This window comes from Hirundo rustica, chromosome 2 (assembly GCF_015227805.2).
Source record: "Hirundo rustica isolate bHirRus1 chromosome 2, bHirRus1.pri.v3, whole genome shotgun sequence".
Taxonomy (NCBI): Eukaryota; Metazoa; Chordata; class Aves; order Passeriformes; family Hirundinidae; genus Hirundo; species Hirundo rustica.
The window spans coordinates 52,468,182-52,480,586 of NC_053451.1; the positions used below are offsets into that span (position 1 = coordinate 52,468,182).

At 39.9% G+C, this 12,405-nt stretch overlaps 1 protein-coding gene across 6 annotated transcripts in view; it reads left to right on the forward strand.

Moving 5' to 3' along the window:
- The window catches only part of LOC120749473 (complement C4-like), a 53,231-nt gene that overhangs the window by 18,503 nt on the left and 22,323 nt on the right, over positions 1-12,405 (forward strand). For 3 of the 6 annotated variants that reach the window (XR_005699663.2, XM_040056907.2, XM_040056905.2), the window contains exons 8-20: positions 48-135; positions 2,499-2,604; positions 2,791-2,914; positions 3,227-3,342; positions 4,096-4,263; positions 4,996-5,193; positions 6,823-7,014; positions 8,337-8,486; positions 8,903-9,029; positions 9,405-9,476; positions 10,319-10,519; positions 11,430-11,541; positions 11,767-11,837. Coding sequence is in view for 5 of the 6 variants with exons in the window: in XM_040056907.2 (XP_039912841.1) it covers positions 48-135; positions 2,499-2,604; positions 2,791-2,914; positions 3,227-3,342; positions 4,096-4,263; positions 4,996-5,193; positions 6,823-7,014; positions 8,337-8,486; positions 8,903-9,029; positions 9,405-9,476; positions 10,319-10,519; positions 11,430-11,541; positions 11,767-11,837 (1,725 nt within the window). In the remaining variant the exon portion in view is untranslated. The remainder of the gene's footprint in view (positions 1-47; positions 136-2,498; positions 2,605-2,790; positions 2,915-3,226; positions 3,343-4,095; positions 4,264-4,995; positions 5,194-6,822; positions 7,015-8,336; positions 8,487-8,902; positions 9,030-9,404; positions 9,477-10,318; positions 10,520-11,429; positions 11,542-11,766; positions 11,838-12,405) is intronic. The other 3 variants (XM_058419486.1, XM_040056908.2, XM_040056906.2) reach the window with 2 other exon arrangements.

Consider the following 12,405-nt stretch of genomic DNA (forward strand, 5'->3'; position numbering starts at 1 on the left):
TTTGAAACTCACATGTCATGACCTTTTGTCTTCTTTTTTTCATGCAGAACTTCCAAGCTTTGAAGTCAAACTCATCCCACTTCATCCGTACTACCACATCTGGAATGAAAGCTTTGTGTTTGATATCGAGGCAAAGTAGGTGTGCTCAGAGCCAGGCTGGTTTAGGAGACAGATAAGGAGACATGAGTTTTGTGACTTCTTCCTTTCTCTTGTCACTAGCAATTAACTAGCTTCTGGCTTGACTTGGATCTGACTAATCTCATATACTCTCTGTTTTCACCACTGACTTGAGACATCAGTGCCAAGTGCTACCTGGGTCCAGGCCATGGTGATCAAGCTGGAAAATGATTTTCTGAATATTTCCGTTTGCTAGCAAAGGTGGATGTTTAGGATTCTCCTCTGTTTTGCTAGCAAGGTTCCAGGCAAACTGATCTCCTGGTTTTCATTTTACTTTTTGTATAAGCATTTAGAAATGTTCTAAAGGCTCCAATGTGATATGTAACATAATTCAAGTAGAGCTGGATTCAAGTTGGGGTACAGAATTTTCTCAAAGCAAAGTGAATCTGTGCAGTAACAAACTAGTGTTTGTTTGAGAGCAATGATTTATGTAGAAAGTCTTCCAGGTAGATAAATACAAATAATCAGAGGCGTTTCCATGACCATCACTGCAGCATCTCATGTCCATTGTTGAACAGCTGTGCCCTGGTCTGGGTGTGCCATGGTTACAGAACTCTCAGGCTGGCCAGATCATGGGGCAGGGCTCAATGGAAAGTGAATTATTCCAGGTCCCACACCAAACTAGAATAGCATCAAACACAGAGAAACTTAGGAAGGCAGACAATGAAAATTTAATCCATCAAAATATTTTTAATAAAAATAATATTTTGGCTGTTGAATTTTCAAGTCTCATAAGAGTGGAAATATTAAGAAACTGCCTGTTAGGAGAATGACTAAATTAGAACTTGATACTTTTAGGGTTTTTTTCATTTTCTAAAGAGGAACAAATATTATGAAATGAGAACAAGGCAGGTGGAAGAAGCTGGCCTTCTTTCACAGTTGAGAGAAATATATTCCCTTTCAAAGGAGTGAGGACTGTTGGATTTCTGCCTGCTGTTATTGACCATGCTGGTGCTTCCATTCCCCAGCACACCTTGAGAGAGCAGACAGAGCCTGTATGCACCTCCTTGTGCTTGCCTGAACAAACTCAACTCTTCTTACCTCCTCTTGATCACCTTCAATTCTTTATTTGGTTCTATTGAATAATTACTTGCTTTAATCATGATCACTTGATAGTGGGATATGAAGTGATTTCAAATCATTGGCTTTAGGAGATTAATCCCTTCTAAATTTTTCTCTGTGTTATTGCAGCACTCTATTTTGAGTTTATGAACTTCATATATATTTGACTCCTCTTTACTATCGTAATTATTTAAGAAGAAAAATTGATGTTCAATAACTGGATACCATTCCTTTCTTTATTGGAAAAGGTCCTAGAGGTGTTACACAGGACAGCATGACTTTCATCGAAGTCAGTGCATGGCATTCCTGATAATTGAACTTATTTCTCTGAACTGGCCATGCATGTAATGAAGTTACTTGGTGTAATTGACTATTGTTTCCCGTTTATTATCTCTGACACTTAATTCAGTTCTCATAAGAGCTGCCTCTCCATTGGCTTTATTGGTATAGATCAGTGTTGCTGATCAGGTCAATTTGAAAGAGGCTTGTTTAAACAAAAATAAGCCATCACAGGACTGAGGTGAAGCAGGATTTCCACAAGCAAGAGACAACACCATGGCCGTGACGGGTCTCACGCAGCACATTGCACACTGCTCCTGGAAGATGCTGTCTGCCAGGGCTTTCTTGAGTACAGAGCCAGGCGCAACTACATGCCCTATCCTCTCTCCCCACAACATTTATAAAATGTTCAGGGGTGTCCTGGCCAGATGCTGACCTGGGAAATATTTCACTTACAAGAGGACCTTTATGCCATACTGCCTAAATCTGTAGGAGCGACGTGGGGCAGAGGGTGTGCACTTTACCCAATGCAGGTGTTAGAATATCAGCAGGTAGGATCTTCCTGCTTTAGGTCTTCAGGGATACCAAATATTTCATATCAATCCCTGAAATGATTCTCTGATCCCTTATTTGTTATGCTCTGCTCGAGAGGTGTCTCATGCAAAGGAATCTGTTGTTCATCCAAGCTACATGGGCTGAGTTGTGTAAGACCACCCTGAGCAGCTGAAGTTCTTGTTAATTTGTTTAAAAAAAATGGAAAAAAAATTGACTCAGATGATGTCTCCCCATCATGTGATTTTGCCAATGTGATTTACTCTATGTATATATTTGTATTTGAAATCACCACTTGGTACAAAGAAAAAGTTTTCATGGTTGAGTTAATATTCCAATATTTCTAGAGCATAAAATGATTAGTCTGACTTATGCTTGCTTTTTATTAAGATAATGATCCCTCTCCTCACTTCTTCTTCCTTCCAAAGACACTCTTATGGGAAGGAGATTCAAGGCGCCGCATATGTGCGATTTGGCATAATCGATGAAAATGAGAACAAAATATTTATTCCAGGCCTGGAGCAACAGCTGTCAGTAAGTATTCAGTGGAACTGCTCTGATTTTTCCTACCTGAGGCGAGTATTATCAGCAATTCTGGAAACTTAGAAATTCATAGTACTGTAGCAGTGATATAAGCAACCCTTTTATTTCTAATGGCAACAAACCAGTAAGAGCTGTCTCTCTTTCCAAATTTTTTTTTTCCCCACATTTTTGTTTTAGATCCAAAATGGAAAAGGAAGAGTTACTTTAAATACACCACTGTTGGAAGAGAAATTGAGAAAGGGTATTTCAACTCTGGAAGGGTTTCATTTATATGTCGCTGTTACCACTGTAGAAACTGCAAGTGAGTACGGTATGGCTTAACTGATACACTCTGTAAGGTTCACATGGATCTTTCTCTGGTGTAATCTGTTACGTGGGGAATCTGGTCTCACTGGATCCATCTTTGCTGCAAAACTTGCTCATGCTCTAGGGAATTAACTAGAAGACTCTCAGATGGAAAACAGCTGCTCAAGCTCCAAGTTGCAGGATATGACGTTAGGTAACATTAACTCTCGCCAGTAGCTGTAAATGAAAATAAAATCTTTCAGGAAATTAGATATCCTTAGTCCAAGTTAGTGCCCCCACAACAACACATACTCTTTGATATTAACAGGTGGTGAGATGAGGGAAGAGGAACTCAGCAGTGTGAAGTTTGTAAAATCTCCTTATGCTGTTGATCTGTCTAACACCAAAAAGTACTTTGTGCCTGGAGCCCCCTTCTCTGTTGTGGTATGTAGTGTTCTGACTGTATCTGTCTGCCTCCGCAGAAATGAACTTTCTGTGAATGAACTGCTGTCTTTCCTTTTCTGATCCACTGTGAGCTCTGTAGGACAGAGGACTTCAAGAATAGGTCCAACACAGAGCTACTGTTTGTGCATCTGCTTTGTCTCATTTCTGTGTACTCAGAGCCTGAACAGCCAGAAAATGCTGGTTTTCTGTTCTAGAAGTCAATGTGCACTGTTGCACCACAGGGTTTTATAAAACATAACAATCTCTTCCTCACTTTCATATCAAAAGATTGAAACAAGAATATTGTAACAAATTAATCTCATGTCAAATTAAAATTCTGCATAGTAAAACCGGGTATTGCCTTTTCAAAAAAAAAAAGTGTTTATGTGGCTTGAAACTTCACGCCTTCATTTTTCTAGAGTTTTCTACAAAGACGTAAAAGCAGAAATTTGCCTTATAATGGTTGATGACAAGTATCTCTGGGACCTGCTTAGACCAGATAGATGCTAAGTGAAAATCTGAGGCATTGTGTAAACTGTACTCACAGATTTTTACCTTAACTGAAGTCCAGACTGAGTTAATTGCTATCCCCTTTTCTCAAAACTCAAAGTTTTGAATGCTGTCATGTACAGTTTTATATTTTTTCTCAGTTTATAAAAATCATAATTATAAATTTTAATTGCTCCTTGTTTATGGATGTTTTTAAACATAGGTTTTCTTTTAAATAAAAGATTATTATTTTTTTGACAATAGGCATCTGCCACTTTGGTTGATGGTGCTCCCGCTGCCTTCCTATTTATCACTGCCACTGTTATTTTGCCTGGAAAACCCCCAGTGAAGAAGACTGCCTTCTGTAATAGAGAGGGTCTGGTCTCCATTACATTCGACATCCCCAGAGATGCTCAAACGCTTGAAATAAAGGTAAAGAAAATGCAAACACCCATGTTTAAAATCATCCCACTGAGAATTGCTCGAAAGGCAGTTATAAACGACCGTGAAGATGATCAGTTTTCATTTAATTAGCACAGAGTGTGGAACATGATTTCTTACACCACTTGCAGTTCCTTTTCCAGATAGTGTAAGATATGTTAGAGAGAGCAGGGGCCTGAGGGATGTCTCAGGTGAAGGATGCTCTGGTACATCAGAGCCTTGGGAGGACATGCATTGGTTATTTTTGTGTTCTGGGTGTGCATTTGCCTGGCATGAAGGACAGAAATGGGGTTGTAAGGAGTAACACCACACAAAGCGATAGACAATCATGAGAAGAAAGTGAAGGAAAATGTCCTGAGCAATGCAGACAGTCATTCACCTGCCCACTCAGAGGGTTCAATTATGTGCACAATACAAAATGGGAAAAAAACCTGTCTGAGTACAAAATCGCTTTGTTATTTTTGACCCTTGGATTCTCATTTAGAAAGAGCCAAGGGTGAAAAATACCAAATGCAAGTACAGCAAGAGGCAAAATTGGGTGAGAAAATAAAGTAACTAAAATCCTGGGGTTTGGTGTCAGTTTCTGCTAATAATGTCTCAGCAGTTATTCCTCTCACTTCACAGCGTTTTCCAAATAACCTGGCACAATATGAATTATTGGCGACACTATACACTGTCTCCTGTGGGACACTTTACTGACTCTGTCCTTTTCTTCCCTGACAGGTAAAGGCTGAAGAGGGTAAAGAAAGGTTAGAATCCCCTGAAGCCAGTATCAGAGCTGAAAGATACCAGTCTGCTTCCCCAAACTACCTCAGCATCAGCATCCCGCACACCGTTGTGGCACCTGGAGATACCTTACCCATCACCTTGAAGGATATTCATCAGTCTGGCAGTGGAAACATTGGCTATTTCTATTATATGGTAAACAGAACTGTGTCATATCAGTAATTTCTTTCAGAGATTGTACAGCCTGGAACATTTACCTAGTTGTTGATACAAGGGAAAACCAAGGGGGTGTCCAGCAAAGGGCGAGTGGGATGATTGGTGTCCTGGCACACCTGACCCACCAAGACAGGCTGAGGGAACTGGGCTTGTTCAGTTTGGTGAAGAGCCTAAGAGTGAGTTATCAGCAACCTAAAATTACTTGAAGAGGAATTAAGTGGAGACAAGATGTCCTAGGCGGTGTCATACAATCTAACAAGGGACCAAGGTTAAAAATTATGGCCTGGAAGATTAATTTTGGAAAAATCTATTCACTAGTGATGATTGCAATATAGGAAGAGGTTCCCCAGAGAGGTGAGGGATTTTCCAGCCTGAGAAAAATTTAACACTCAACAAGAGAAAACCTCACCAGTCTCACCTAGTCTTACCTTGGTGATGTCTCATCTTAGAGGAAGCAGCTGGACTAGAGATTTCCATAGGTCCTTTCCAGAAATTATTTTTATGATTCTGCTATTTTTTGTACATTTGCATTTATTTTTGGGCTTGTAAAATTCATAGTATTATTTTGCTGAATGAGACAAATGAATGGGTACGTTCCAGGAGTGAATTTGTTGAATGTGAAATGTGTTCAATCCCTTCTCCCTCTCTTTGTCCTAATTTCCCTTGGCAGCCTAAATCTCATGATAAGTGCCAAGATATCAGTTCCCATTTATTTTTAATAGGACTCTGATGTATTTGAATGATTGTATCCCTAGGAGTTAAGTTTGTTGTTTTTTGGGGTTTTTTTCTGTGGATGATGTATCACAGGTCTGGAATTGGTGCGGCCAAGCTTTGGGAAGTTGTGCTGGGCAGGCAGGACATGTGGGAGGGATGCTGGCAGACACTGCTGGAGCTCAGCAGTGAGGGTCTCTTCCAAACTTTGGTCATCTTACCAAAGGCAGTGAGGATATCAGGCCATGCTGTAGCATGCCTTTGTTTCCTCCTGAAAATTTTCACTGTGTGTTTAGGAAAGCTTCATGTATTTTGCTGAGGGAAGAGCACTCTCAGTCCTGCCACTGTGCCTGTTTTTTCATTCCTCTGACCACCCATGAATATAGTTAACATAATGTAGGAGGGAAGGAGTTATTTAGTGAAAGATGGGCTGAAATCAGTTAAAGACCAGACTGTGGTACTTTATCTTGAAACCTCCTGCTCCAGCTCTTTCACACCATCTGAAAGATTCAGTACTGATTACAGATTAATTAATGCTGGTATCTTCCTGGGAGTGGTGACCAGTCATTGTAGAAGACAAAAATAGACTACTATCTGGGTATCCCTTCTAAAGCTGTAAGATTGAGTGGAGGGTGACAGATTTGTGTTCAAATCTGGGTCACAAGACCAGTGCAGCAGAGATTCACCACCACAGTGTGCTATATAGCTATATATACTATATATAGCTATAGCTACTATATAGCTTGGCAATCAAAACTGTTAATGCCACTAGAACAGAATCTATTTTAAACAGAAATTGCCTCAAGGGGGAAAAAATAAAAAATGTAAAATTATGCAGCATAATGCCCTTTCTGGCATAGTCACAGTATTTGATTTCTCTTTGTTTCTGCCCTGCAGGTTGTGGCAAAGGGACAAGCTCAGCTTCTGGGAAGGGTGCCATCCTCAGACAAAGTAATAAATCTCAAAATCACTGAGAAGATGGTGCCTGCCTTTCGGTTTTTAGCCTACTACTTCATTGGAAACAAGGGCCAGCAAGAGATCATTGCTGATTCTGTGTGGGTGGATGTCATGGATGTCTGCGAAGGAAAGGTGCGGTGCTTTCAAAGCTCATGACTTATGTTGTTGCATACCAAAAAAAAAAAAAAAAAAAAAAAAGGTACTGGCAGACCTGGGATTATAAAGTGGAAGATGTGTCATTTGTATTGAAAAGGTGTCATCAAGAGTCATGCCAAAAAGCATAGCTTGGAAAGGCTCCCAAGTTGTGTCTGAAAGAGGTGAAAAATACAGTTTCCTACAGAAAAAATCACCTCCTGTGAGTGTCTGTATTTTAGAAATCCACAAAAAGCCCTAGACTTGTTGAGGGGGAAAAAAATCTCTTTATAACTTTGTCTTTTTGTAGTGATGTATACCACATGAAAGATGGTAAAGCCATTTATTGGGGAAAAAAAGAATTTTAGTATTTTAAGTAATATTTCTAGCTTTCTAATTTATATTAAAAGTAGTTTTCTAAGATTGGGTAGCACTAGAAAAGCTAACTTTAAAAAGTTAGTTCATGTTAGAAAATGAAGCGTGGATAAAGTAGGAGGCCCTCTAAGCCTTTCTTTAACCTCCTTCCTCTTCCTCCTCTTCATTTTGGGACTGTAAGGTAAAATGAAAAAAAAAAAAAAATACAAGACACAGGAATTTCCTCCCAAGACCATGAAATACAATTGCTGAAAATTGTCGGCTAAAATTATTTTTTCCACTGAAAATGTTTGTTTGGGGAAAATAATATGATAGTCCATTGGGGGGGGGGGGGGTAGACTTCAGTAAAAAGTCATCCATTTCCAGCAGACAAAGCAATCCTTCATCTGTACAAGGACAAAATTCAGTAATGTTCACAGACATTTCTAGTAATAATTCCCTATTATTTCATAATCATTATGGCTACTTCCTCTTAAACCACAGAAGTGTGTACATCAGAACCAGATCTGTGTTTACTCAGTCATGATAAAACATTCAAGTGTGTGATAGAAAGCAGGCAATATTACTACAAACTGGTTTAAGTTGGTTACCTTTGTACATTAATTAATCTTTTGCTGTCTTTCATGGTCATTTTGTTTCTACTGGATAATAACAAAATTATATTGAAGGCCCCAGTTCCACAAACCCTTAATACAATTTCCCTTGGTGCTTAAACGTTATTGAAAGCCAGCATCCAGTATTCTGCAAGACACATCTTTTGGTTTCCTGTGATTTCCCTCCGTGTGAAATATCTGCACCTACGTGTTCCAAAATGCAGCATCACAAGCAGAAACTCCATAAAACAGGAACATCTCCCATCTTCTGACTGCTGACAGTATTCCTGGCCCAAAGAATCTTCACTTCTAATTAACAAATACGATAATTTTGTTTCAATCTTTTCTATTTAGATTAAAGTGAGAACAGAGCAAGACACATATGAACCAACAGACCACGTCAATTTACAGATTGAAACAGACCATGCGGGAAAAGTTGCCTTAGCTGTGGTTGATAAAGCAGTTTTTATTCTGAATAAGAAAAATAAGCTTACAGCCAAAAAAGTAAGATACCTTTAAGAAGAAAATATCAATAGTCAAGCAAATTTTTCCATGACTAATGAGAGGCTCAAAATGCAATTAACAGCTATTAATTGCTAAGATAACACTTTGCTAAACTTGAAATTGTTCTTTTCTTTTGCAGTTTAGGATCTATTTAGGATAAATGATATGCTTAAGATGTATGGTATATTTAAGATGGGGATTTCCATCCTATGGTAGACAAGTTTGTAAATTTAAAAAAGCTTGGCTTGAAAGCACTCCCTAACTAAAACATCCCTCAGCTTTAATCTGCTTCCAAACGCAGCTTGCACCACCATTTTTTCTTGCTTCTGCAAATCAAAGGCTACAAGGCTTTTTTTGATATATGTATAAACCCATTACAAGCATGTACAGTCCACCTGTGCCATTTTATTTGTCAGGTATTTAATGCCATGAATTCGTATGACCTTGGATGTTCTGTGGGTGGTGGTGCAAATAATATTCAAGTTTTTACTGATGTTGGTCTGGCTTTTATATCAGACACGATTCAATCCAACATTAGGGAAGGTAAGTGCAATCTTCCCATTAGAAATTTGTGTAAGACCACTGTAGATCTGGGGGGGGGGGCTGATTGCTTAATAATCAGAAACATTTTTACTATGATGCTGTAAAACCTTCTTTGCCTTTGGATTTTTCTTCTGCTCTTCCACCAGAGGCTGGAAGCTCAGATATCCCAGATGGTGGGTGCTGGTCCTTTGGTGACCACCTCAGCTGGGGCAGGTAGCAGTTGGCTAGGGCTGGAAGATTTGTGGGACTCTCCTTCAGCTTGTGGGTCTTCTGTCAATGAGATGGGTCCTAAGACAGGTCTTCATGAATGATGTGAATGAACAGGCTGTTCCTGTCATATCATTGTGACCAAGCACTTCTGTTCTGCCTTCCCAGGATATAAATGCCTCCAGGGCACCAGAAGGCAGAAGAGATCTTTGGATTTTCAGAAGAAAATGTCAGGAATTGGTATGTCTGCTCCTTTGGGTGGCCTGAAAATCTTAGCAGGGGGAGGCAAAGGGATGTGTCTGGGATCTAAGGTCAAGGGGTGATGGAACAGCGAAGGATGCCAAGATATTCTCAGTCCCAGTTCTTGCATTACATGACGTAAGCTAGCACAAGCGTATGTACTATACTCTGACATGATGCATCACTCAGAAAAACAGCTGAAAAACCAAAACCAAATAATGTCTGTAAATGGAAACTAGTTAACCACTTTATAATCCCAAATGTGGAACACTTCTACTAGATAACGTCATGTCACCAGTCACGAAATTATTTGTATGGTCAGAAAATGTTTTACAAATCCTGTTTTTTCTTGACATTCTGCTCTGAAGCTGTGCCAACTTTGGTACTTTGTGCTTCAATTAAGAGAAGAGTTAGTATAGCATTTGGTATAAAATGTCAGTCTGCGCAAATTTTTTTCCTAATTTTCATGCCAGAAAGCATGAAGGCTTGGAGTTGGAGTCTTCCTTATCTGAAATCAGACCCTTTATTCAATAAAGAGAGTACTGAAATTCCTATTTCTATTATGAATTCCAGCCTGCAAAGAGGATTCAACTTTTAATTCAGTCTGACTGTGAAGAGAGGGCTTAGAACGGAGTGTCTAGAATGCCATAGAGCCTATGCTTTCCTCCTGTCTTTGTGGGCTGTTTTTAGTATGGACTGTTTTCAGGGTCCCAGGCTGAAGCTTGGCTGTTGCAATAGAAACTAACACTAACAACAAAGAATGACATGGTTGAGCACAATGAACACCTTTACACTGTTTTCCACTTACACAGCACTAATTCTGGGCTTTCATTCTATTGCAGCCAGCAGATACCAAAACACTGCTCTACTAAAATGCTGCCAAGATGGAATGAAATTAAATCCCATGAGGTTTTCTTGTACAAAAAGGCTGGAAAAGGTGTCTGGCTCCCAGGAATGCAGGAACGCATTCCGGGACTGCTGTGAAAAAGCCACAGCCCTCAGGAAGCGGGCGCAGCAGAGGACCAGAGTGGGCTTGGCACGACGTAAAGAGCAGTGGCATACAACTCTGCCACTTTTACCCTTCTTGTGGTGGCTGGGGAGGGTCAAGGGCCGTTTTAGTGCTGTGGGGCTGGGGAGGAAGTTCTGACATCAGCATTTCAGGGAGCCCTGGGACAGTGTAGCAGCCACGCAGCCTTGCATCTTCACACCTGCACACTGGGGAGGTGGGAGTGGGAATGGGATGGGATGGGATGGGATACCTTCTTAGGATGAGAAAAAGCAGGAATCATTTTTGCCACTACTGGCTCCTCCAGTCTTATGGAGGAGCTCATGGCCGCACCCCAGAGACAGCAAAGCAGGTAAGGGGGAGGTTGTCTGTGTTCAGGGCTCTGAGTGGTCTTGATTTATGACTCTTTTTGGTGGTACTACAACACCCGGGTACCTCCAAAATGCTGTCATGAGAAAGGTCCACTTTAGCTAGAATAATTTTTGCTCCTTCTTCTTTTCTTCTCCCTAAAGTCTATCTCTGACTACATACTATGTCATCTCATGTTACTAAAAAAAAAAAAAAAAATTTACTTTGCATCTAAAATGATCTCATTCTGAGTGTAATTTCTGCTACCATTTCTCGCAGATTTCCCCTTTCATCCTCTATCTGCCACAGGTATGGGGCAGTGGTAGCATCTTTGCTAGCCTTGCTACTGGGGCCTGATTATTCATTTGGTAGCATATAGTTATTGATGTTGGGAAGAGGAACAATCTCTTTGTTCAGTGACGAGCTATGGTCATTGCTTCTCTTTTTTCAACATTTCTCTTTAATGTACAAGATGAAACACAGATGAAATCTTTTCATTCAGAACATTTTTTTGTGCTCCTACAAGTCGATTCTCTGCAAGACAGTGTAAGATCATCAGCCAAAGTCTTCCTAAAAGAAACCTCACTCCTGTTTTGCAGAATACAATGAACACGAAGAATTGTTTGATGAAATCTCTGTCAGCCTGCGTAGTTATTTTCCTGAGAGCTGGTGGTGGAGTTTTGAAGAAGTAGAAAGCCCTGGAAAACACAGGTACTGTGCTGCCTGACTAGGTGAATATGTTTAAATTTGTACCATCAAATGCATATAAACGTTGGCTTTATGCAATATCTGATGCAGAGGACTTCAGAATATTTGCAAGTACTTTGTCTCCCTAACTGAGGGAATAAATTTTTCCCTTACAATACTCAAACTTCATCAAATGAAAATGTTTACATTTTATACATGCCTTCTAAAACTTTTTTTTTGTGCGTTTAGCGTAAAAAACTTTGTTCCGGACTCTATAACTACCTGGGAAGTTCAGGCAATAAGTATATCTCCTGAAAAAGGTAAAAGTATTGGGTTTTTTTTATTTATTTGCTTCTTTGTATGGATAAATAGACAATGTGTATTCTTTAAAAGTGAGATAAGTTATGTAGACAGAATAAAACAGTCTGTACTGAAAAAACACAAAATGTTTTGATCATATATTTACTTCTCTGTGTAATGCCATGTTAAAGCCCAACTACAAGTTAAAATATAGATTTATATTTATAAAAGCAACATGAAATAGGCTCTCAAGGATGATGGATCATACAATCAAAACTGTCTTTTATCCTTTCCACTCTATAAACCACCTCATTTCAACTTCCACATGGCCAGGAAGCCACAAGAAATGTAGCAGTAGTAACACCACTTTTCTTTGAATAATTCTGGAACCATCTCAAAGCATGAACATCTGTGGCTGCTAAGGCAGAAAAGAACACCAGGGAAACAGCAAAGGGGCCAGCCAAGGCCAGACTCCAGAGTGCCCAGGTTCCCAGGTGTTGCCCTCCAGGAGTTCCTGGGAGTTGATGAGGACTACACAGGATGGACAAAGGGTCAATCTTGTACTGCCCACTCCCCTTTGGAAGGGGA